Source organism: Pan paniscus, chromosome 2, assembly GCF_029289425.2.
Source record: "Pan paniscus chromosome 2, NHGRI_mPanPan1-v2.0_pri, whole genome shotgun sequence".
Taxonomy (NCBI): Eukaryota; Metazoa; Chordata; class Mammalia; order Primates; family Hominidae; genus Pan; species Pan paniscus.
This window is the reverse complement of record NC_085926.1, coordinates 2,719,370-2,745,998: the sequence shown is the minus strand read 5'-3', so window position 1 is coordinate 2,745,998 and position 26,629 is coordinate 2,719,370. Positions and strand designations below refer to the sequence as shown.

At 38.5% G+C, this 26,629-nt stretch overlaps 1 protein-coding gene across 7 annotated transcripts in view; it reads right to left on the bottom strand.

Moving 5' to 3' along the window:
• LOC100989577 (contactin-4) overlaps positions 1-26,629 on the bottom strand; it is a 960,081-nt gene that overhangs the window by 310,577 nt on the left and 622,875 nt on the right. For all 7 annotated transcript variants that reach the window (XM_034955676.3, XM_063602085.1, XM_034955675.3 and 4 more), the window contains 2 exons: positions 13,084-13,210; positions 3,872-4,047 (listed from right to left, as the gene is read on the bottom strand). In XM_034955676.3, the coding sequence (XP_034811567.1) occupies positions 3,872-4,047; positions 13,084-13,210 (303 nt within the window). The remainder of the gene's footprint in view (positions 1-3,871; positions 4,048-13,083; positions 13,211-26,629) is intronic.

The following is a 26,629-nucleotide window of genomic DNA, read 5'->3' as shown; positions in this document are numbered from 1 at the left end:
TTTATACATATATTTTCTTTGTTGTGTTACTGAACAGGCACGTAACACAGGAATTCCTTTATTCAAACATATAAATGGCTAGGAAATACAAGGATGGACAAGATAGTCTCAGTTCTCTTAAAATATACGTTCTGCCATAGGAGTGAAATAATAAATAAGAAAAAAGTAAATACATAATCATTCTAGATTGTATTAAATTCTGGTAAATGAGCTGGGCAAAGTGTAGTCTCACCTTGTTGGGAGGCTGAGGCGGGTGGATCACTTGAGATCAGGAGTTCGAAACCAGCCTGGCCAACATGGTGAAACCCCATCTCTACTAAAAATACAAAAAAACAAAAAACTTATCTGGGCATGGTGGTGTGAGCCTGTAATCCCAGCTACTTTGGAGGCTGAAATAGCTTGAACCCAGGAGGTGGAGGTTGCAGTGAGCTGAGGTCGCACCACTGCACTCCAGCTAGGGCGACGGAGCAAGACTCAGTCTCAAAAAAAAAAAAAAAAAAAAAAAAATTCTGGTAAGTGAAATAGAAGATACTGTTATGTAAAAGTAGAGGGCTGGAGGAAGGTCAGCAGAGAGGAGGAGAAATGATGGAAATTGCTTGTTATGTTAGACAGGGTGACACGGAAACTTTCTCTTAGGAGGTCATACCTAAATTGAGAAGTGAGGATCATAAGCTGTGTGAAAGATCATGAGAAAAGCTGATCAGGCAGAGGGAACAAAAGTATCAAGATCCTGTTGCAAAAAATAGTTTGTCATTTTTGAGAAATTAAAATGAGACCATGGTAATGAGTTTGAGATTTATTCTAAGTACAGTAGAAGGCATAAAGCAGGGAAGTGGAATGATCTAATTTACATTTTTTAAAAGATTACTCTGGCAGTTTTAGGATAAATGGTTAAGGAAAGGCTCAAGACGATGCAGACGGAGCAGGTAGGACTGGATGTCGCAGAAACAATACATGCTGGTTTTAGCAAGGCTTTAGCAAAGATTCTCACTACTTTAAAAACACGTGGGTGAAATTGGAGTTCGATTATAGTATATTTGGCTAAATTTGTAGCTGGTTGAACAAGAGTGTCCAAATAATATTAAATTAAAGGTTTAATTTCATTTTAGTGGAAATTCTCTAGTGATATGCTGCCCTGTCCTGGTCAACATGTTATATCAATTATTTGAATGGAGACACGCTTATCAAATTTTCTGCTGACACTAAACTAGGAGAACAATCATTATGTCTGATTGAAAAAAAGACTTAAAGCAATTTCAGATATGATGGAACAAAGGGTCAGTACTCAGAACATGAATTTATTCGGGGTAAATACAATATTCTGAATTTAGGTTAATAAAACAACGTGGTTGGGTAGCTCTGGATGAATAGAAATATTTATAAGAAATCCTTTCTCAGATTTTACATGATTATATGTTTAAAATAAAGTTGCAATCTGGGGCTGGTACTTAAGAATGAAGATTAAATAAATATTATTGTCAGCTTCATTAACTGAAAAAAGTTCACATCATGAGATACTACTGTTCCCAGTGTCCTTTGCAAAAGTTAAGACACATATATGGAATTCTGTGCATTTCCATAAGCCTACAATAGATGAATTAACATAATTGAGTGTGTTGTGAAGAAGATGGCTGTGGATTAATTAATTGGGAAGAAAAAATTATGGGACAAGGGACATGATCATATCTTCACATATTTGAAGAGTAACCAGCATCTTATAGTAAGAATTGGGAGTGAATGTGATAGAAATTGAGATATTTGGCTCAATTTTAAGAAAGAGATGTCGTTTGTTTTTGTATTTTTGAACAAGTAGAGCAGTCTACTGTGGGCCAGGGTGCTCGTGATGAATTGGTGAACTTTCTGTCACTAGAATTTTTCAAACCAAATGATGATCAGCCAAGGATTTTGAGGGTGGGAGGAATGCCTACATCACACACGAAGTGGAATGAGCAAAGTGGATTCCATTTCCTGGTAGGTCCTCAGGTCAAACCACCACGAACTGAGTGGTAGAGCTTTTTTTGTTTGTTTGTTTGTTTTGTTTTGTTTTTTGTTTTGGTTAAACTATTCTATGTAAATGACTGTCCTTGAATATGAGATTCTATCTTTCTGATGTTTTGGTAGTAAAATGCCTGGTCTTTTACAAAAGGATAATCTTAAGAGCTGGTAATTTGTTTTTTTAAATGTAAGCTGTCAATAAAGAAGTTTGGGTATAGTTTTTTTTTTTTTTTTTTTTTTTTTTTGAGACGGAGTCTCGCCCTGTCGCCCAGGCTGGAGTGCAGTGGTGCGATCTCGGCTCACTGCAAGCTCCGCCTCCCGGGTTCCCGCCATTCTCCTGCCTCAGTCTCCCGAGTAGCTGGGACTACAGGCGCCGCCACCACGCCCGGCTAATTTTTTGTATTTTTAGTAGAGACGGGGTTTCACCGTGTTAGCCAGGATGGTCTCGATCTCCTGACCTCGTGATCCTCCCACCTCGGCCTCCCAAAGTGCTGGGATTACAGGCGTGAACCACCGCGCTGGCCCAGATACAGTATTTCCATCTCCATTTTTTTTTTTTTTTTGGTGTTATACTGTGTTAAACATTTCCTACACTATGACATCCAAAATTCAAAGAATTACAAGATTTACTAAATACTGAGATTTTCCCATACTCTGAGAGTACATGATTCTATGGTTATTTCCAAAAATTAATTTAGCAAGATTTGTCATTACTAAAAAATAAATATAGATACAAGACTTGTATTAAACCAAGAGAAATAAATAACTTTGGTTCTGTTACATTCGATCACACATATTATTCTCCTATTATTCTAAACACCTACGAATATTTAGAAGACTATCTCAAGAGACATTCACTAACAAAATAATCCTGGAATCTCGCATATACATAATACTTAGAAAATTCATTTCTCAACTTATAAAAATGCCACCAAATGGCAATAATAGATTAGGAACTGGATATTCGGTATATTGGATGCTGAGTTCCTGGAGAGGATTTTGTTAATGAGAATATTCTACAGTGTTACTGCCAGCAGACTTTATGAAACCTTTGGCTAATGCCAAAATTCACTGCTATATGAGTTGGGATTTCACACAAGGAAATATATAATCACATGCAAATACATAAACCCTTAAAAATGTAGCTGAACATCAATCCTCAAAGGTGGCTATACCCAAATGTATGCTAATTGCTCTTGCCTATGGATTTTATTTTCAAATTGTGATTTCTAAATTCCACTTTCTTTCATATATTCATGGACTTTTGTTAAATGGTGGTCTTAAGACATGGTTATTTGTCTTTTTAAACATTTTAAACTGGAAATATCAAAGGTGGATAACACTTTGTCTCCATTTTTTTGTCATTATTACAGTTGCTTTAAATTTTTTCAACTCTGTGAAATAAGAAACAATTAGAGAATTATAGGATTAATTGACTACTGAGTTTTTTTCCAACTCTGACCTTTATCGTTAAAGTACTTCTCTTATTGACTACTCAATTACTGGCAGTTCAATTGCTTGCTTATACACATTCTATTTAAAATGTGTTAGTGTGGGTGTCAAATTTGTTGTTTACATAAATTTATACATGTGTCAATCTCAGTGTGTGAATTTATTTGTATATAAAGCATCATATAATCAAATTATCATACAATCAAACTATCTCAATCCTTATCAAAGTAGAAGAATACATCTTCTCACTTAGATTACAGTTTATCCTACAAACAAAATTGTTTCCAAAATGTGAAAAAGAGTAAAGATGATCATGTAACCAATTAAAATCTAGTCTCTAAAATGAAACTGCTATAAAAGCTTATTGGTATAATGGTAAACAAACTCAAAGTAACATTTGCAGCATTGTATAATTGCTACTTACAAGCAAACTGAAGCTTTGCTTCTCTGCTAACAATTGTTCCAAACGAGTTTGTCGCTGTGCACTGGTACGTTCCAGCATCTTGGGTTTTATTGGGGTTATTGATCAACAAGCTGCCTTCAACAACACTGTAGCGGAAATCCATACCAGTGTCAACATCTGTTCCATTTAACTTCCACCTATAGTATAAAAATGCCAGTAGATAAAGTCCTGTCATATTAATCAATATTTCTGAATTGTCTAAAATATATAAAAACTATAAATAGCATGAAAAATCATTTGTGACTTTTTTAAAAAGCATGATTAAGAAGTTAGAAATGCTCTACCCAGCAATGGTGACATCTTAAGTGCTTATGGAAAGAGCATGTCTTTTAAAGTAAACAATGATATTAAAAATTTTTTAATATCATTAAAACGTTTTTCTGACTACTTATGATGCTACAAACACTTCACCGTTTTGAAGGCGGGCCACAGATTGCTCATAGCACCTGTGCAGCTTTCTTCAAATGGGGCTCCTCAGTAAAAGTCCTTCTAGTTTGCAATCATTCTTTAAATAGGTCTATACAGATGACAGCATATACTATTTCCAGGTAGATTGCTGAGTATCTGATGAAATTGCAGCAGAGTTGCTTTGATTTGGTCCTTAATACGACTGCAATGGCTGGCTGCAAAGCAGAGGAACTATTGATCTTGAGCTGCTGTGGGGACCAAACCTGCTTTAACCGTGGATCACTTTGAAGAGCTCCTTCACCACCGGCACACAAACATCAATCAACCATCCCAGCAAACTGCAGATTAGGCTATTAGGTTATCGGGGCAAAGACAGGTTTTTTGTTTTTTGTCCTTCTGTTTATCTACCCGGATCACCTATGTATGTGACTAGAGTATTTAGCCCAGTAAAGCAGGTTTAGTGGGACCCACACATTTTAACAGCGAAGTTTTGGTAATAAGACCTATGTTTTTGTTTTTATTTCATTTTACAACCAATACCATTCCAAAGAGTGAGAGCTTCTCTTGACCAAATCTCCTTTCAGAAGTCATTTAAACACTTCAGAACGTTTGCACTAATATAACTCAGTCACTATCCGATTCGTTTACCTCCACAACTCTTACACAGAATATTAACTAACGAAAATAGCATAGTAGGAGTTTGTGAATTACCAAGAGTATCACAGTAACATTCACACCAGAATGTTAAAAATTAAGAAATACAGCAGCACAAACAAAACTGATCCAAATCCATAATGAGAGTAAGGAATGAGAGCCATTCACCTTATCTCCTTTGAATAGTAAAAATCACCATTTAAATATTTGTGTGTATGCACACGCACATTCACTGTGTATCATCTTATAACATTCTTGGGTACTGTGGTTGTCTGTACATAATGTAAAAGGATTTACATGAAAAAAATGTATGTGAGTTAGTTTCATGATTTTGGATGACTAAGCATGGTGGCTCACGCCTGTAATCTCAGCACTTTGGGAGGCTGAAGCAGGCAGGTCTCTTGAGCCCAGGAATTTGAGAATAGCTTGGGCAACATGGCACAACGCTGTCTCCACAAAAAATACAAAATTTAGCCAGGTGTGGTGGTGCATGCATGCTCCTAGTCCCAGCTACTCAGGAGGCTGAGGTGGGAGGACCACTTGAGCCTGGGAGATTGAGGCTGCAGCGAGCCAAGGTCACACCACCGCAACTGCACTCCAGCTTGGGCAACAGAGCGAGACCTCATCTCAAAACAAAAACAACAAAAATTAACCAAAGCTTTGTCCAATCTCCTACAGAATTGTCCATGCTCCTTTATGTAGGAATGCTGCTTTTACTGTAGATAATTTACCTAAATCACTTTTGTATTCTCACTTTAGCCATCTAAAATCTAACACTCTCATTGTGCTCCATAAATGCTTGTTGAATTTAATTAACTAAATATTTCACTTCTTTGCTGGATATTTTAGCTTTGAACATCCACAATTTATGAAGCATTCCAGCACACTACCACATAGCAACACATGTTTATTCATGTCTTTGAAATGTAACAATTTAGAAACAAGAGAGGTAAGAAAGGTAGACCAGGAGCATGAAATAGAAACATGAGGTACCTCTTTATGTGTTTGTATATAAGAAGATTGGGATTAGAAACTGACAATGTTTTTAGTCTCCACAGTAATTCTCTGTGCTCTGACACAGACAAGAAAGTATAATAAAGACAGAACAGCCAGGTTATATTCTAGCAGCTCTATGTGCACATGAATCTCTAGAACTGACTGTCTGCCCTAGACATTTTTTTTTGAGTCAGCTGATCACGTCTTGACCATAACTCTTACTTCAAATGATAGTAGAGCAATTTAATATGACAAATCTAAGAACTCAAAAAGGAAATTGCAATATAATGTGAGCTGCAAGCAGAGTGTGGAATTTAGGAGTGGGACCATGTGAGTCTTTTTAGAAAAGTGGTTGTGGGCATAATGAGAGCTCCTCTGTAGGTTTTCCTACACTAGTCATGTCAACTAAAATGCTGTGCAGAAAGTCCATTAATCTACTTTATCGCCTGCTTTTACATACAAATAGCAAACGAAAAGGGATTATTTAGAAAATAAAGTGCTTTCTCTGAAATGCAGTTGAGTCTCTATTACAAAGCGCTATACCAAGTTTTATTGCAACGCAGTCACTGTTCATTCCAATTGAATGTGGATTGCACTGAATTTCTTATCTCATTGTATACTGAAACACGCTTGAAAATTTCACAATTTACTTTCAATGTTTGAGGAATCTTTTAAGTGTTGGTAATATAGAGGCAATGCTCATTTGGAGCCAATAGAGATTTTCCCAAGGGACAAGAGAAATTTGTGAGTCTCATAAGCTGATTTCTGAATCATTTGAGGAACCACGACTCCACTCTCTCCAGAGAGTGGGGTTGTGCACAACCAAACACCGATGCTGTGACACTCTGGAGGGTAAAATGCTGTGGCTTTGCTGGGAGGGTATCTATAGGATTCGCTGTAGCAAAATCCTCTTTCTTTGTTGATGGTTTCAACTTGGCACTAAGGGAAGGTCAGGCCATTTATGACTTGGAATTTGTTTTCTGCAAACTCAGTTGAATAGAAACCTCAGCAAAAGTACTCCGACCAAGTGAGTGAACATTTCTTCTATCTGGAAAGGGATGCTGAGTGCATTAAGTAATGTCATATGTCCTTAGGGAAGTTTAATACAAGGGAAGTTGGCACAAGTTAAAACTTCTTAAATTTTTCTGGGTCTGGGTCAATCCTTTCAAAATTGAGGGGCAGGAAACAATGAAAAGAGAAGGCTCAGTTGAGGGAATAAACACAAAGAAGAGAGGTCAGTTGCGGTGTCTGAGGGGAAAACCTAGTGCTGAAGATCCCCATGGAGACTCACTTCGGAATTTCTTCTACTTGTTCTTCCCCCTCAGATTCAACCTGAAGACTGAAAAAGTTCAGGCAGAAAGGTGTCTGAAAATACCTGATCTCTCCATTCTTTGTCTTGCTCTTTCTTTCAACAAGAGGAGTTTTTTAGCTCCCAGGTACCAGTCTGCTATGATGTTACAGAGAAACTGCCAAAGGTATAAAGGCAAGAAGTATACTGCAATAAATTGCTAGTGCATTTGATTAAAAAGTTTTGTTCTCGGTGTTTCCTGGAAATCTAAAAACATAATAGGTTTCTGTTTCACTGCTTGTTTTAAATAACAAGGCAAACTCCTATATCTAGAAACACAATGTTACAAAAGCAATGTTAATTAAAGGTCACAGTTTGGGGAAAAACAAAGCGCAACCTGCCAAATTCTGCTGCAAAATTTGTTTTCATTTATGGCTAACATCTGAACTTACGCTTGGCCACGTAAGGAAAACAAGGACCAGTTAACTCATCATTTATGTATCTAAGAGCCTTTGCTTCCTGCATTCTTTACTACATAAAGTATTTAAAAATCTTTGATTTAGCCTTGGGTTTAATATATTCTAGGGAGAATAACTATTCACTCTGGCTTGCCCAAGACAAGTGCTTGGTTTACACCTGCTGTCCTAGAATAATTATGAACAGCGGCCTTCTGCTTTAAAAAGTGACCTGAGATGATAAATTACATGTTCACCCTAATTATATGGTCCATTAGAGAGTTGTTGTTTTCTTACTTTGTGGAATGCACTTCTTTTCCTTATCCATGTGATGAAAGAACCATTCACCATCCAAATATATTAAAATATCTCCTTTTCTGTGAAGACTTCAGTGACATCTACCTTCGCTATCCTGAATTAGACTTTCTTTCCTCCAGAATACCTAGAACTTGGTCATCCTTTACTTGTAGTTACATCATTCTACTCCAACTACGTCCACATCTAGGCAGTCCTCAAATTAACAGTACTAGTAAACATGTTGTAGAGTTGATTAATCTTTGAATACTCAGACCTAGCATGCTGCCTGGTACATTGCAGCTGCTTAATAGAGTGGTTTAAATACTTTGTCTATATGACGTATTTTTCAGAATCCTAATATATGGGCTAGTTCAAAGTACAGCTGCAAAGGCTGAATCTTGGATGAAAATTCTGTTATTTTCTTTCTCTGATGATCTTTAAGCCAATTCCATGTGCCCTGGAATTCAGTTTGAAAAACACTGGTGAGGTTTGAAGGATGAATAATGAATATGTTTGATAAATGAACAAATGGATAAATGAGCATGTAAAGTAAATTCTAAAATAATATCCACTATACTAATACTGCCGTCCTTTAACTTGAATACAATGTCCTTTACCCTGTGCCTATTTGAAAATTACTTATCTCAGTCATATCCCATTTCTTCTGAGAACCCTACCTGATGACTCCAATCTCTCCTAAACTATGACATATATATTTGTTTTTTACATAACATTAGATATTAGTTGTTAGACTAAAGTTTTTCATTATCAAATTTGAATACAGGCATAATATTTATAAGATGTATGTAAGTTATAAAAATCATAAGCCAATGAAGATCTGTGTTTAAAAGTGATATTATTACTTTAGAAGTCTGCTGTATCTACTTTGATTATACCACTCCTTCTTAATGGTTAATTATAATCTTTAATTTTGGCTTTTTCATTCCCGTGATATTCTTTATAATTTTGTCATGTATGTTATCCTTTGAAGGAGTTCAGAGCATGCCACCCAAAAATACGCTGCTCTGGCATATTGACTTTTATTTATTTATTTATTTAGAGACTGGTTCCTGCTCTGTCACCCATGATGGAATGTAGTGGTGCAATCATAGCTCACTGCAGCCTGGAACTCCTAGACTCAAGCGATCTTCCCACCTCAGCCTCCTGAGTAGCTGGGACTACAGGTGTGCACCCCCATGGCCAACTAATTTTTAAATTATTTTTGTAGAGATGGGGGTCTTGCTATGTTGCCCAGGTTGGCCTCAAACTCCTGGCCTCAAGCCATCCTCCTGCCTCAGCCTCCCAAAGTGCTGGGATTACAGGCCTGAGCCGCTGTGCCCTGCCTATATTGACTATTTTGAGTTAAAGGTACTTGGGAAAAAAAAAAAAGGTACTTGGAAAACAGCAGGTACAAGACGACCACTTTCACCTTCATTCTTTTTCTAAAAAGCAAGGGATGAAATCCCCATGCCAAAGATGTCCTTTCTATATTAGAAGGAAAGTAACGTTCTTTCCATCAAGGACAGGAAGTTGAGACAGAGAAAACTCTGTCCAGACCTTGTTAAAATATTTTCTTCTAGCTCTCCACATAACTTAGTTACTTTTTCACTATTTACTACTCTTTGTCCAATTCAGTAAATAAATGTGCAACGATAACTGCGTCTCTGGGTTTTCATTTTCTTATGAAGGCTTCCTTGCCATGTAAAACTTGTATTAAATAAATATGTTTTTCTCCTTTCGATCTGCTTTATGTTAATTTAATTCTCAGGCTTAGCTGAAAAATCCTAAGAGAGGAGGGGTAAAGTTTTGCTTCCTCTGTTACTTCCTCTATACCTTGAACAACCACTCCATCTCAACCACTTTCAAATTTTATGAATATGAAATTACATACTATGTATTTGGCTGTGAACTGGTTTACTCAAAATTATGTTCTTGAGATCTACCCATTTGTTGCAGCTGTCATTCATTCATTTTTACTACTGTATGAGGTTACCTTGTACGAACATACCAGGTTATGTGTATTTGTGAATATACTATGAACATAATCATATACACTGGATCATAGAGTACGTGCACCTTTAGCTTTACTAGGGAGTGTTTTTTTTTTTTAATGGCTTTTACCAATTTAAATTGCTACCAGCAGTGTTCAATCAAGGGTTCTGTTTGCTCTTCATCTTCACCAACAGATTGTCAGTTTTCTAAATTTGTCAATCTGGTAGTTTTGAAAGAGTATGTGGTTGTAGTTTTAATTATATATTTCTGTTCACTAATGATATTGACAATCTTTTTATGTTTACTGAATTTTTGGTTTTCATTTTCTTAGAAATACTTGTTAAAGTGTTTAGCTAATGTTTCCACTAGTTTGTTTTTTACATTCTGTTTGTGGAAATTCTTTAAATAGTCTGGATATGAATCCCTTACCCATAACAAATATACTTAAAAATCTTCTTCAAGTTTACAGCTTGTAATTTTGTTTATTTCAGTATATTCTATTGAACATAAGTTTTCAATATTAATACAGTTAAATATTTTCTTTTATAAGTTGTATTTTTTCTGTCATATTTAGAAAATCTCTTCCTTCCCCAAAGTCATAAATATGTAAACCTATCTGCTTTTAAAAGTATTGCAAATTTCCCATTTAGGTCTTCTATACACTTGGAATTGATTTTTGTGTATGCTGTGCAGTAGGGTTCCAATTTTATTTCTTTAACCATATAGACAATCCATTGTCTAGTACATCTTTTAAAAATTTGTTTCTAATGTTGTCATGAATTTTAACTTTTCTTTTTATCTTCACAAGACAGTATTCTTTTTATTATTTTTATTGTTCTGTGCAATAAATTTTTTTGTGGAATTACTAACATTTACCATTTGCTTTACTTATTTATTCTTGTAGCTCAGCTCTTCTATCTGGAATCATTTCTCTTCCGCCTCAAGTATGTCTTTTAGAATTTCCTTTAGTGAGGGTCTGCTGGAGTCAGATTTTGGTTGCTGTCTGCCTAAAAATGTAGTTATTTTGTTTTGCTTTAAAAGAAGTATTTAGGCTATCCATACATTTGACAGTTTCTCTCACTGTACTGAAGATTTTATCTTCTGTCTCCTGATTTTTTGTTGCTATTGAGAAGTCAGCTGCCAGTTTGTGATCTCTTTGAATGTTATCTATATTACAAGTTTGGTTACTTTTATGATAATCTGTTTGACTCGGTGTTCTACCATTTCACTATTTTAGATGTGGCTTCATTTTTATTTGTACTGCTTGAAGTGCATTGGGCTTCCTATAGCTACGGCTTGAAAGTTTTAATTAGTTTGGAAAATTCTTAGCCTTCTCTTTAAATATTGCTTCTGCCTCAGTCTTTCTTGTTGCTTCTTCTGGAATCCTGATTAGACATTTTTTCTCTCTTTCTTTTTAAAGTATTTTGCTTCCCTTTGTCTCTTTCTGCTGCCTCCGGAGGATTTCTTCAGACCTATCTTGCAGGTTACAAATTCTTTTCAGTTGTATTTCATCTGCTACTAGAACCACTAAGGTTTAATGTTTGAAATACACAATTACCTGTGCTTTTGAGTCTCTTTGGAAGTCAAGCTTATTTCTTGTTCACATTTACTGTAAAGATGTAGCCCTTGTATCCCAGGTTTATTCTGGGAGATGTTCTCATGTTGGATTCTCCTGTGGGTTGTCTAGGCTTTGTCTTGTGACCTCTGTTCTCTGAAGCCATGAAAACCAAAGCTCAATTCATACTTGTAGTTTATTAACACGAAAACTGTCTTTATTGTTCAGCTTACTTCTTTCGGTTCCAAACCCACTTACTTGTAGACTTCTGACATTTCTTACTTTCCTGCCAGTTTACTGATATAGTTTAAAATATGTTTATTAAGTTAAATATATGTGGTTAAGAATTGTTAATGTTTTCAAAGAGAAAGTCAATCAGGATATTTAATTCCCAGCACTACGAAAAACAGAGGTTGGGTACTTAGCTTTTCAGGAAACAATCATCTCCTTAGACTTTCAGGATATCTATGATGCCTGTCTAAAAGCTCTTTACGGGCTGGGCGTGGTGGCTCATGCCTGTAATCCCAGCACTTTGGGAGGCCGAGGCGGGCAGATCACTTGAGGTCAGGAATACGAGACCAGTTTGGCCAACATGGTGAAACCCCATCTCTACTGAAAATACCAAAACTAGCTGGGCATGGTGGTGCAAACCTATAATCCCAGCTACTCAGGAGGCTGAGGTGCCAGAGTCCCTTTAACCCGGGAGGGGGAGGTTGTAGTGAGCCGAGACTGAGCCAACCCACTTCAGCCTGGGTGACAGAGGGAGACCCTGTCTCGAAAAATAAAAATATGGCTGGGCGCGGTGGCTCATGCTTGTAATCCCAGCACTTTGGGAGGCTCAGGCTAGCAGATCTCTTGAGGTCAGGAATTCGAGACCAGCCTGGTTAACATGATGAAATCCTGTCTCTGCTAAAAATACAAAGATTAGCTGGGCGTGGTGGCGCACATCTGTAATCCCAGCTACTCAGGAGGCTGAGGCAGGAGAATCACTTGAACCTGGGAGGCAGAGGCTGCAGTGAGCAGTGGTTGCACACTGCACTCCTGACAGAGCGAGACTCCGTCTCTAAATAAATAAATAAATAAATAAATAAATAAATAAATAAAAGCTCTTGGGCCAGGTGCGGTGGCTCACGCCTGTAATCCCAGCACTTTGGGAGGCTGAAGCAGGTGGATCACCTGAGGTTGGGAGTTCAAGACCAGCCTGACCAACATAGAGAAACCCTGTCTTTACTAAAAATACAAAATTAGCCGGGCGTGGTGGTGCATGCCTGTAATTCCAGCTACTCGGGAGGCTGAGGCAGGAGCATCGCTTGAACCTGGGAGGCGGAGGCTGTGGTGAGCTGAGATCGCACCATTACACTCCAGCCTGGGCAACAAGAGCAAAACTCGGTCTCAAAAAAATAAATATATAAAATAAAATAAAATAAATAAATAAAAGCTCTTTATGTAACCAGCGTTGTATAAGTATTTGTTGATTTTAATAACAGAAACTCTATGCATGGAAACACATGCTTTTACATCAACAAACCTGATGTGAGGTTTTGGATTTCCTTTAACTTCACAATTGAGCTTCACCTTTTTCTCCTCAGAATCCAAAGGGAACATTACAGGACTTGGTTCTTGAATAAAAATCGGGCCATGCAGTGTGGAATCATCTGAAACGAGAAGAGAAAATGTCCAAAATGAAGAATCCCTTCCAAATAGGAACAACAACAGGAAACGACAACATAAGGAAAATAATAGAAAGAAATTAACAAAAAATAGTAAGGCACAACAGGCTGTGTTTCAGCTTCTGGAAGAAAATTTCCCATTGAAGGTTAATCTTCTGTGGATTATGATGAAGTGAAAATATAAGCTCTCTTATTTCACATTGGTCACTAATTTTACTAACAACTTCCAGGCGTCCAGGCGCAGGCTGCTTGACGTCTCCCTTTCTCTCCTCTACGTATTGCTCTGCTTGTCTTTAGCCTACCCCTTTACTTTGTGCTTCCCGTATCCCTTTTGTGCTACTGTCATTGTGGATGGCTGTCTAGTGTCATAAAGCTAACATTTTTTTCTGTGCTGTAATGAGATGATAAAATTAGAAAGAAGAAAGGACGATACTGTAAATAAGTCAATAATGAGTAACAGCTCCGTATTGCTAATATACATAACACTTTCTCAAAATGACTATGTATGCAAATAAAGAACAACCTACAGTCTTTATTCTCGCATTATCTGCAGTGAAGGACCAGGTTCTTTGTTTTCCCAACGTCTTATGAAGCCATATATGGTCTACCTTGCATAAATGTCACATAGCTTGTACCACACATGACTCAGTAACACCCAAACTGGTCTATAACAGGTGCAATGATTTGAGTCCACTGATTACGTGCTTGGATGGTGAAGCCATGTTAAACAGCCATGCATTTCTAAGTGCTTTCTCTCAATAAGAGAAAGTGGATGCATGAGACTTATTTTGTCACGGAGCAGTAACAAAGTTCAAAGACTGGAACGATCCACAAACCATACCTTAAGTGGCAGTGTCGAGTACACATGCTTCTAGACTATGCACACAATAAATATTGTTCAAAATGCATCTCACCGCTTATGCCCACAAAAGTGATTTTCATTTTTCAAAATCAAGTTCAAATTCTTTTTCCTGGAAGACTCTGCTAGACCCTCAACCTTTTTCTTTAATATAATTTTAAAACTATATTTCCCAAGACGTTTATCTTTTTCTACTAAGTGCACCTAACATAGAGTACACTTTATTTTCCCTTGTTTGGATTATAAGCTCTTTCAAAGCATGACTGTATCTTACCTATTTTTGTATCTCTTGTGGTACCAAGTACAGTGGTATATATAACACACGGTGATCAATAAGAATCTGCTTTACTTTGAAGTATTTTTTTCAATTTTTAATGTATTCAATTAGCTTACTTAGGCACTGCCTGATGAGTTTTAAGATAGAATCACCAGAGGCTATGATGTAAAGTTATATTAAATATCCCCCTGCAACTGGCAGTCCCCTTATATGTGATTATTTTGAAGGGCAAGAATTGCAACTGCTATCCTGGAAAAACTTCATAACCAGCCTTTTGTTGATAGGTGATAGGATGAGACTGAATTCATTCAGGTGCATCAGTATTGAGAAAAAAGAATAAAGTTGGTTTGGGGATCTAGGTGAAGCCTGGTAAGGTAATTTCTAAGGCATTTAACATTTAACTCAGACAAAAAAAAAAAAAAAAAAAAAAGCACTTCATGCTAAGGTTGAAATAGAAGAAAAGTTAAGAAGACAAAATGACCAAACAGAATTCTATCTTATTACTGGGGACTGAGGACAGCCCACGATCTTGTTGTGAGAAAGAGATGGGTGAGGATTCAGAAAGACCATGGACTGAGTTTCAATGCCTTGGGTCAAATACTAACTCCAGGACCTCAGGAAAATCACCTAGTCTCTACATGCCTCAAGTGTTTCATCTATAAATCAATAAGATTAGACTAGGCCAGCGATTCTTTATCAGTTAAAAATGGGAAAACAGGCTGGGCATCGTGGCTCAAGCCTGGAATCCCAGCACTCTGGGAGGCTGAGGCGTGGAGGATTGCTTGAGCCCAGGGATTCAAGACAAACCTGAGCAACACAGGGAGACCCTATCTCTACCAAAAATTAAAAAATTAGCTGGGCTTGGTGGCATGCGCCTCTAGTCCCAGCTACTCAGGAAGCTGAGGTGGGAGGATGGCTTGATCTGGGGGGGATCAAGGCTGCAGTGAGCCATGATCATTGCCAGCACACTCCAGCTTGGATAACAAACCAAGCCGCTACCTCAAAACAAAACAAAACAACAAAAAACAAAGACAGGGAAAACAGCCAGGAATATTTTCCCATAAACACACATGTACCTACACATTTAATTTGCATTCAAAGATGTCATGAATCATATCACCACTACCACTGTCTCTCCTTACTCCATTTATAAAATACCACATCAATAAGAAGTTAAAACAACCAAAAAAGAGAAGATTTATGAAAGCACACAAAATAAAATCATGGAATAAAAGTACACAGACATGGCCAGGCGCGGTGGCTCACACCTGTAATCCCAGCACTTTGGGAGGCCGAGGCGGGTGGATCATGAGGTCAGGCATTTGAGACCAGTCTGGCCAACATAGTGAAACCCCATCACTACTAAAAATTCAAAAAAATTAGCCGGGCATGGTGGCGTGGGCCTGTAATCCCAGCCACTCGGGAGGCTGAGGCAGGAGAATCTCTTGAACCTGGGAGGCGGAGGTTCCAGTGAACCGAGATCACAACACTGCACTCCAGCCCAGGCGATGCTGCGAGACTCTGTCTCAAAAAAAAAAAAAAAAAAAAAAGAAAAAACCAGAAACATGCACTTTAAAAAAAAATTTGTGTTTAAAGTTGGATATTTCAAAATCCAGACATTTACATTTCAATTTCAGATTTTTAACAATTACACAGATATTTTCAAAACAAATTTAGGTACTGGTCAAATGTGAGCTCATTTCAATAGTAAAGAATTAAGTGATTTTTGGCACATCTAGGTAAATGAAACATGTTATTCGTCAAGATCACTAATAAAGCAGCAAGTTTGGTGGATTTTTCTCTAAGAGAGAAATATTTCCATTGTTGTCCCCAATTCCAAAATTATGTGTGTGTATATATAATATCAATCATCTCAATTCATTGGTGTTCCCTGATTTGAATTTCATACAGAAATATAGAGTCTATTACTAGTAATTCCAAATAAGAATAAAACGTAATAATGATTACTCAGGATGCAGCTGAGAGGCTGTGGATTAACATCTGTACTATTTCTCAATGTAGCCATGCCATATTTAAATAACAAAAAGATATTTTTTCTGTGTATTTTGTAACAAGAATTGATAATAGTGATGCTTTGCATTCACTATAAATAATGCATTCCATCTAAAGTTTTTATTTTCTCATAGTTAACCAAGCTCACTGCCTGAAAATTAACATTAGCATAAAGGGAATAGTATTTCAGTTCTCATCAAAGGAAATCCACAGGCTTTTGTGCATGAGCTATTTGGGCTCACAAAGATGAAGGGAGAAATTTTAGAAAGTTTAGCTATCAAGGTATTAAAAAAACCCAGATATCCTAGCTTTTAAACCTTTGGACCAGGGTTAACAATGTTTTTGAGAAAAAAGAGTTGCTTTATTTCACCAAAACCTTGAGGTGCCTGGGTGAGACAAAGAGTCCTGAGAGAGGCGTTCTGAGATGAAACAGGGGGAGAGGCATCCCTAAGTTTGTTCTATCTCTGTGTGGTAGCCACAAAGTGACTTTCAAGTGTCTTGAAGGCACATACAAAAGACTGCATTTACCGTTTTCAAAGCCTAGAAGATAAAGTTCATCTTTTTTTTTTTTTTTTTATCACAGTAAGTTGTTCTATGTAATCAGAAGAGTGGCTGTGATTTTCAGTCTAAAGAGGTAAAGAGCATCGCAGCAAATGACAGAGGACAAGATTTAATAATACAATGTGTCTCCGAGTTAGACTGTAGACCACCTGCATTATTATCATGCCATGCTTGTTTTATCAAACCTCAGTCCAGACTGACTACACCAGAAGAATCTGGGGTCCATTAATCTGCCCTTTAACCTAGCTCTCTGGGTGATTCTTTTGCACACTGAAGTTTGAGAACTACTAACACAGATCCTTCTATTCCTGGCTCTCCATTTCCTAAGAACAGAACATCAGCCAACACCGGTTTTAGACCCACTCCTAGACACATTTTTTGGGGGGCAAAGTCTAACCAACAAATCTTTGCTTGATAACATTTAGAGAGGTAATTTTAGCACATGCCTGCCTGGACTAATAGTTGAGAGGGAAGCATCCAGGAACAGAAAGTTATAAAACTGACTCACATGAATGTGTCAAGGCCTAGGACTGACATATAAACTAACCCTTTCTTAGAACACTTGTAGTTGAACTCCAGAAGCTAATTGTGAGACACCACCCTCCCCAACAAGCACTGCACTGAATTGACAAAGAGCAGGCATCCTTAGAGATCACAATAGTCCACTGACCTATAGTTATAGTTTGTCTTCATTTCTATACGTAGCATTTATACTGTAACCACTACCATTTATTTATAAGTAATGAATGTCTTCTTATTTAAGTGACAGGATGTTGGGATTAATGTTTTTACACTTGGGTCCCCAAAAGGGTGAGAGTCGCCCCAGGGCATCATCTGCCTTGGAGAAATTAGGGGCATGGGCTCACATTATTAGAGGAGGGGAAGGCAATGATTTTCCACCCTTCTAGGAATTCCTAAAAATCATGTTAAGAGGAGGAATGAGGAATGAGGGCGTGAGCAGTAAGATTGCCAACAGCTCACCTACAGTCTTGTGGATTCCAGACCATTGATCTGACACACAGCTTGGAGGATCTAGCGCAGGCACCAATACTGTTACATCATGATTTCATGATTTCCTGAGTTTGTTTCTCCTTGGTAACTAGGTACCTGACAATCAGTCACTAGGCTAACTTCTATCAGACTACCAGTGTTCTGTAAAGTTCCATACCACAGTAATTATCTTGAATTAGGATGCATAAACTCATCTTCATAAAGGGAAGGGAGAAGACTAGGCTGAAAAAATCTGCTTTCATGCTTCAACAAGGAGTGGGAAATCTTTGGATTATCAGAAAAAAGCACAGATTTCATGACCAGAAACAAGGGTCCCAGAAGTAAAACATAGTGTCTCTGGGCTAATCTGAAATTTTTGGATTACTGAAAGAGATGCACAGAATCATAGAATTTTCTATTAGAAAATATTATTTAATATTCTTCTCCTAGGTTACAGAATAAAAATGACCACATCTGTAATGGAAACAAAATATTTTTTGACTTAAAAAAAAAACCCTCTAAGAAAAACAGTAATAAAGCACCTCTCCGCAGCCGGGTGTCACTTAATTTATTTGCTGTATTGGAACATCAATGATCTCTATTTTTTTTTCTTTTAATTAATTTGGCCCACTTCCACATTTTCCTGAACTTCCCTCCCAGGCAAGCAGGATACTACTCAGGCTGCTGGAAGCCAGCCTGGGCAAGAGAATCTGAATGGATGGGGCTGGGCTGAGGTTTTCTGGGGCTGAGCAGAGAAAAATAAGCCTGAATCTCAGGTGATGGTTAACTCAAGGAAGTGAGGCAGATGCCCAAATATCAAGGCCACAGGAGCAAGTACAGCACAAAATCTGGATTCCAAGGGAAAGGTCAAAAAAAGATAACACGCATAAAGCAGGAAGCTAGAGGGTGGGTGGAGCTAGGAAAATTCCACTGATGCTAAATGTAGTTTCTTGGTTTTTATTTTTATTTTTACAGGGCATCTGTGAACAACCCTAGGAGCTGGACCAAGTCAGGCAGTAGATCTAATCTCAAAATAAACATTTCATAGAAAGCAACTTAGTAAAAAAGGTAAGTCAAACTATACCGAAAATAATTATTTCTCAAAGTGTGTCAAGAAACCTCCCGGCTGAAACAGGTGAGCATCCCTAATCCAAAAATCCAAAATCTGAAATGTTCCAAAATCCAAAACGTTTTGAGTGCCAACATGAGATAGTGACACCTGTGCTGGATGGTTCAAAGTATAAACTTTGTTTCATGCACAAAATTATTTAAAACATTGTATAAATCACCTTCAGGCTATAGGTATAAGGTATATATGAAACATTAATGATTTTCATGTTTAGACTTGGGTGTCATCCTGAGGATATCTCATTATATATATGCAAATATTCCAAGATCCACCACCCCCCCACCAAAAAAAAATCCAAAGTCTGAAACACCTCCAGTCTCAAGCATTTTAGATAAGGGATACTGAACCTCTATCAACTTAGCTAAGAGTGCTTGTTAACAGGTAGATTCTTGAGTCCCTCCCAGACCTACTGGAGTCTAATTATCAGGACTCAGAAAACAGCATTTGAGCAAGCATCTCTTGATCTTTATGCATTCTAAAGTTTATTTTATTTTATTTTATTTTTTGAGATGAGGTCTCCCTCTGTCACTCAGGCTGGAGTACAGTGGCTTGATCGCTGCTCACTGCAACCTCCGCCTCCCAGGTTCAAGAGATTCTCCTGCCTCAGCCTTCTTAGTAGCTGGTATTACTGGCGCGTGCCACCACGCCTGGCTAATTTTTTTTGTTTTTAGTAGAGACGGGGTTTCAGCATGTTGGTCAGGCCGGTCTCGAACTCCTGACCTTGTGATCCGCCTGCCTTCGCTTCCCAAAGTGCTGGGATTACAGGCGTGAGCCACTGCTCCTGGCCTATGCATTCTAAAGTTTTAAAACTAGTTATGAATTGAGCACAGACAACTTTCTTTTTTCTTTTCTCTTCTTTTTTTTTTTTTTTTTTTTTTTTGAGATGGAGTCTCACTCCTGCCCAGGCTGGAGAGCAGTGGCACGATCTCGGCTCACTGCAACCTCCACGTCCCAGGTTTGAGCGATTCTCCTGCTTAGCCTCCCGAGTAGCTGGAAATACAGGCGCTTGCCACCACGCCCGGCTAATTTTTTGTTGATTTTGTGTTAGCCAGGATGGTCTCAATCTCCTGACCTCGCGATCCGCCCGCCTTGGCCTCCCAAAGTGCTAGGATTACAGGCGTGAGCCACTGCGCCTGGCCACTTTCATTTCTAAACAGGTTAGGATCCCAGTGAAGAAAAACTACCCTGCAGAGTTCTGTTCTATGTGCTAGATCACTCTGTGGCTACTCCGTGGGATGAAGGCCACATTTCGCCGCATGACCCTTAGAACAGCATCCTTTTCTTTTGCTGGAAATATTTCCATCTGTTGCAAATTCAACTGACTCTGTTGGGAAAGAACAAAAATGCAATATTATGATTTCATCTTAGAAAACTACAAATTCCAGGTTCAAGTCTACTTGTCATTGCTGTGGTGTTCCCAGGTGTTGCACCTGAAAGTTGTTTAAGCCCTTAATCCTAATGGCAGGTATGAAGTGCTGCCATAACAGCCAAGAACCCAGCACTGTGATATACAGTCAATCTTCCCACGACATCAAATGGGCTATTTGATTAAACACCTGGTCTTGGGTAGAAACACTTCAAGAGCAACAATTTTCATTTGGGAAGTAAACTCTAGGACACCTAATGGGGAACACAAGGGCTTGAATAGAAGCTTAGAATACCAGCCAGGGAAGACTGCATGGGTTTAGATATGAGTTGTACCTGGGTCGCATCTGAAGGGTAGGTAGATTTTTGCGTTATGCATGCACAGAAGTATCCTGGTGCAAACCAGAGTGGCTTTGCCTATATCCTGCAGAGCCCTTGACCAATCAAGAGAGTAAATGCTCCGTGTGTGTAATCAGTGGGAACGTGTTGCTTTATCAGATTGCAGAACAAAGTCACCAGGGAAAAGGAAGGGGAAGTTGTTCTGCTAAGCTGGGTTGTTGGGTGTGCTCTCAGTGTCCTGCTCATATTTCACTTTCTCCCTTACCACTCACACCAAGGGGGAACCCAATGGGAAGAACCATTACTCATTCCACCACCAGCATGTTCCAAGAAGGGCACACGTAGGGCACACTGTGTCCTGCTGGCTGTGAACCTTCTCCTCCAGGCTTCCTAATGATTATGGAAATGCATTTTGGCTAAAAAACTGTAAGATCAGCAGCATCTCTGTGGATCTAAATTACTCATAAAACGTATGGGCAATAACCTAAGGAAATTCACAAACAAATGAAATACTGTAAGAGTGATTTTCCTGAGTGCAACAATTCCTTTAAAATTCAATCACTGATTGTAGAAATGATGATTGGACAGCTGTCACACTATCATTACTAATACAATTTAGTGTTGTTAGTATTTATAAGACAGACAGCAAGGCATGTTCAAAGGCCTTACCCAAGTGCCTACCTGAAAAACTGGCCAACACACAGCATTTCTATTGAATAAGTATTCTATTCGGTGGTTCAGCTGAATAGAGCAGAGGCAAAGCAAATATTAGAGGAGACAGACACGCCTGCTTAAAGGGTAAACATTTCTTTCATTTGTCATTGCTTCCGCCTTCCTTCTTTTAACCCCTCAAATGAGCATTTTAAACAGCAAGAAACAGAGAAGTCTACCGACAGCTGGTGTATGTCTGAAGGCACAAAGTGAAAAAAATCCAAATGAGAAGTGAACTCTTCTCAGACTATTTCTTTGTTCTCTTGTTAACAAAATAATGCTGCCGCCATCATGCATTTGGGCTTCACATAATGAAGCCCTAATCGTTTGTAATGCCAGATCTTAGAAACAGTGGTAGGACGGGGAAGTGCCGGGAGATAAAAAGGGTCTCTCCTTGGAGAAAAATTGTGCATTGCTCGAGGATTTGTAGGAGTGGAAAAGAACAGCAGTGGGGCTGTATCCACGTATCCTACTCTGACCCTGATCTTAAACCTTGACACATTCCAGGAACAATGGATTAATGACGCTTTTAAAAATAAGTAATTGGGTGATACTGACGTCAAGCCCTAGTTATGACAAGAAAGAAGCATTTCCAACAAATGCAAATACTTTGTAACTCATTTGGAGGCAAAAACTGACCTGAACTGATGGGAACTGATGGGAGACTATTTATAGACTCAATGTGAATATTCATATGCTTTGCTGCAGAATTAGAAATGCGTTTGATTATGCAGTGCTGACCCAGACTCAGCTGGGGATGCTATTATGTAACACTGGGCATGTTTTGCGGGCTATATTTCTCTTCTAAAATTACAAACATTTTAAATTCTCAAACATTTCTGACCCAAATGGCTTCTGATCAGAGTTTCTGGGCCTAGATTGGATTCCAATTCCAATATTACATGGAGGCGACATAACCGTGTGCAAAGCAGACATTGTCCTGCCCTCATGGAATGTTTACTCTAGAGAGGACTAATAATAGTTAGAGCTAACTTTATCTTTTTAATTAATAGAACTTTATTTTTTCAGAGCAGTTTGAGGTTTACAGAAAAATGGAGCAGAGCACAGAGACTTTGCCTATACTCCTTCTCCACAGTTTCCCGTATTGTTAACATCTTGCATTCCTGTGCTATATTTGTTACAATCGATGAGCCAATATGAATGCATTCATATTAACTAAAGCCCACAGTTCACATTAGGGTTCATCATGTATTGCACATGCTGTGGTCCTGGCAAATGTATTAGGACATGGATCCACCATTACAATACCACACAGAGTAGTATACTACCCTAACAACCCAGCGCTCCACTGCAGCAAACTTTATGATTTATATTTAGGTGCATTACTGTTTACTCATGAGAATAAAAGTATAGACACACACATGTATAAAATCGATTGGCTTTAGCTAGAGAAATGTAAATGAGATATCAGGGTCACTAATTCACTCAATGGTGCTTCCCTACTGGCATAACTATGTAGTGGACATCTGTGATTTCTGCCTCAGTATCCACTGCTCCTCATTAGGTAAGAGCATTCTACTCTTTCTTTGGTGAACCAACCCTCCTACTCTTTCAACTCAAGTGGTTCAGATAGACTAAAATCCTCTGCACAGGTCAGGAGTAGCAGATGACACTGCTTAGCATTGATAAGTTATTAATACTTATTTATCCATTATCAATTGGCCTGACCAATCAATATTCCATTTTCCTGGTTAAATTGGTTCCCATGCATGGGTGACCAAAGCCTGGCTAATGAGACTCCACTGCAGGACTTTTCATAAATCTACAAGGAAAAAACCCTTTTGTAGTCTAGAATTGCTTACAGAAGGAAGCCTGGAGCTTCCAAAGACTCCCACATAGAGAGAGAGAACCTAAAAAGAGAATGAAGCCAAAACAGAAAAGAGCAAAATTAAAGGATAGGGACAGACTGAGTTCTGATGGCATCGTTTCAGCTCTGGAACAAGTTCCATCCCAAGCAAGCTTCATCCCTAAGATTCTCAGATATGAGAGCTAATGATTGCCTTCATTTAAGCAAATCTGAGTTGCAGTTGTTATCAGCTGTAGCTAAGAAACTCCTGACCAACACTGTATTCATAGAAAGGTACACACCAATTTATTCAGTGAGTTATTTCTTCATGTCATTGGTCTTCGTTCTATTCTTATTTCTTTTTGACATTTCTCCAAATGTACTTGTGTGTGTGTGAATACATACAAGCAAGACTGGTCTTCAGCAATGTGGTAGGCAAAAGCCTTCTCTCTGTGGACTTACTGTTCATTTTTGTGCCTGTACTTCAACCTGAACACCACCGGGATCAACTACTCCCTAAAAATCTGCTTCCTTGAACTGTACCCCTTCTGGTATTTCTGGATGCATATGGAAAACTCCATCATGTGTCTTGTCCAGGCTCTTCCTCACCACAGGACAGTTTCTTGTTGTAAAAAAATATATATAACTACAATCTAAGCCATTCTGGAGACTGTTAGATTCAAGCTGGAATTCATACACTTTAATGGTGGCCTTTTGAAAAGACTGTTAACCAAAAGCAGTGCTAATGCCTTCAATATGCATTTGTGTATTCTTTGTACGCATAAAGAATCTCCCAGAGAGCCAGTTAAAAATGAGGACTATAGGATTCCGTGGCCTTTCCCAAACTTTCTGATTACATAGATTTGGGGATGGGGTGCAGGCATATGCATTAGAATGTTGCACCCTGGGTTACAGATGCAGGTGATCTACAATCATGAGCCACTATTTAAGGAGGGCAGAGAAGGGTAATTTCAGCAACCACATCAGGCTGTTTTAAGCACCAGGTGGCTGCCAGAGCTGATAACCAAGGAAAAAAGAGCACTTGCATGGCTCTGAAATCAAATGCTGGAAATGCCTCTCTTTTATGCTCTGAATGAACAGTGTCTCCCATTATCCATGCTCATAGGGATATATTTTTCTGTTTAATAGGAGGTATAAATGATCTAGAAGATCTGCTTTGGCTTCTGACGCTTTAGTTGTCATGTATTAAGAGTACTATAATCCAGAGTTGTCCAACCTTTTGTGGGACTGGGAGAAACCACCGTTTCTTTCCCCAGCTATCTCTCCAACGCTCCCAAGAGCCAAACCATCCTCCTTCTCATCTAAACAAAAGTACAACCAAAGTGGAGAGGTTGCCCTTTCTACGTTCAGTCATAATTTCACAGTGTCCTGGAGACTATCTGTTTTAAGCCCTTCTGGGGTGAACTGCTGTTGTTTTTAACTCCCCAGTGACACCCTCCGTTCCCCACTGCCTTCCCTGACATTAAATTGCCCAATCACAGAATGCCTGCAGGCAGTACTTTCATGTTATATGCACTGCAGCTCCTCAACTAATATTCACGAACCTTTGCACCTGTCTCTTTGGCTGCTAAAGTACCCTACTTCTGTCTTTCTCTAAATGTTTCAGGTTTGTAATTTGGCACATAGTGAATGTGTCAATATACATACTAGGAAGCGTGAAAGGGAGTAATCTGAAAGCTACTCAAGCAAAACTTTGAGAACATATTTCTAACAGGTCCACTAAATTTGAGTTTGGTGTGCTTTTCTTTCTGGTGTGAAACTATTTTAATTATTTTTCACATTGTTTCTTAGGAGATAGGGCTATCATGATGTCTACAGTGAAGTTGGGAATGAGAACACAATGTAGATAAAGTTTATGGCAGGTAAGGGGCTCCAGATACGGTTCTTCCTGGTGGGAAATTGATATTTTAATTGAAAGTTTGTCGGGAAATCCAAACCAGACATATGTTCTACATTACCCACTGACTGAAACTAGAAAGTCCTGTCAGAGAAGAATAAACAAAGCCATAATCATTCAACTTAGGCAGAGATATGCTCAGCTTTGAAAAAAGAGTGTTTACAAAACCACAAATCAACTCTGACTCTCCCTTCCTCAAAAGATAACCCCTATGTATCCTATTTGAAGCCATGTAAAATAATGACAATAATAACCATCATTTACTGAGTACATAATAAGGTTAGGCTCTCTACAAAGTAAAAATGGGTGTTGGGGGCTGGGTCATATAACCCACAGACAAGAGCTATGCTCTTCCTCATTTAATGATGGAAAAGAGAGGCCTGGAGACAGGCCACCGTTGTAAGAGGTTGCAGAACAGGGACTGAACTTGGTTTCTTCTAAGATCAGAGCCAAGTACTTACTGGCATTATGATACACTATGGCAACTGCTCTCTATGCATTACCAGCACCAAGTAACACATGAGATTCTGGTATGCTGAGCACTATGGTTTGATTGTGTGTGCCCCCTTCAAAATTTATGTTGAAACTTAATCCTCAACGCAACAGTATTTAGAGGTAAGGCCCTTAGGAGAGTGATAAGGTCATGAGGACTCCTCCCTCATGAATGGGATTAAGGCCTTCATAAAAGAGGCTTCAAACAGCATTCAACCCTCTTGCCTTTTTGTCCCTTCCACTGTGTGAAGACACAGCCTTCATCCCCTCTGGAGGACGCAATAACAGGGTGCCACCTTGGAAGCACAGAGCAGCCCTCACCAGACACCAAACCTGCCGGTACTTTGATTTTAGACTCTCCAGTCTCCAGAATAGTGAGAAATAAATTTCTGTTCTTTATGCATAATATAGTCTCAGGTATTTTGTGATAGCAGCACAAATGGACTAAGACTGTGAGTAAAATGGCATATTAAATGTGAGTGAGTTCAGAATTTTATCAAACCCCACTTTTTGAGGTGAGGAAACAAAGGTTTGCAAAGATTAGGTGGTGTATCCAAAGTCACACAGATATGCAGTGATGGAGCTCTCACCAGAATCTTGATTTTCCAATTAAAAATGAAATGTTTTTCATAGTACCTGAAGTTTCCTCCCATTTATTGTTTGGATAACAGTAAAACTGGTCCACTTTTACCTAGAAATATAGTGGGAAAGAATGATGGAATCATCCCTTAGGAAGAGAGATAATCTATTTTGTCAATATTTATGTCTTGAAACTTTGGTTTAGAAGGAAACAAGTGAAAGTCCATTTCCCTTCAATAGACAGCAGAATGGATAAATGTGATTCATCATATGCCACACTTGTTACCAATTCTTTCAAATTACAAAGTTGTTCTTTTTTGGAATTAGCAGCATATTGATGTGCAGAAGGGATATTCTGTCCTAA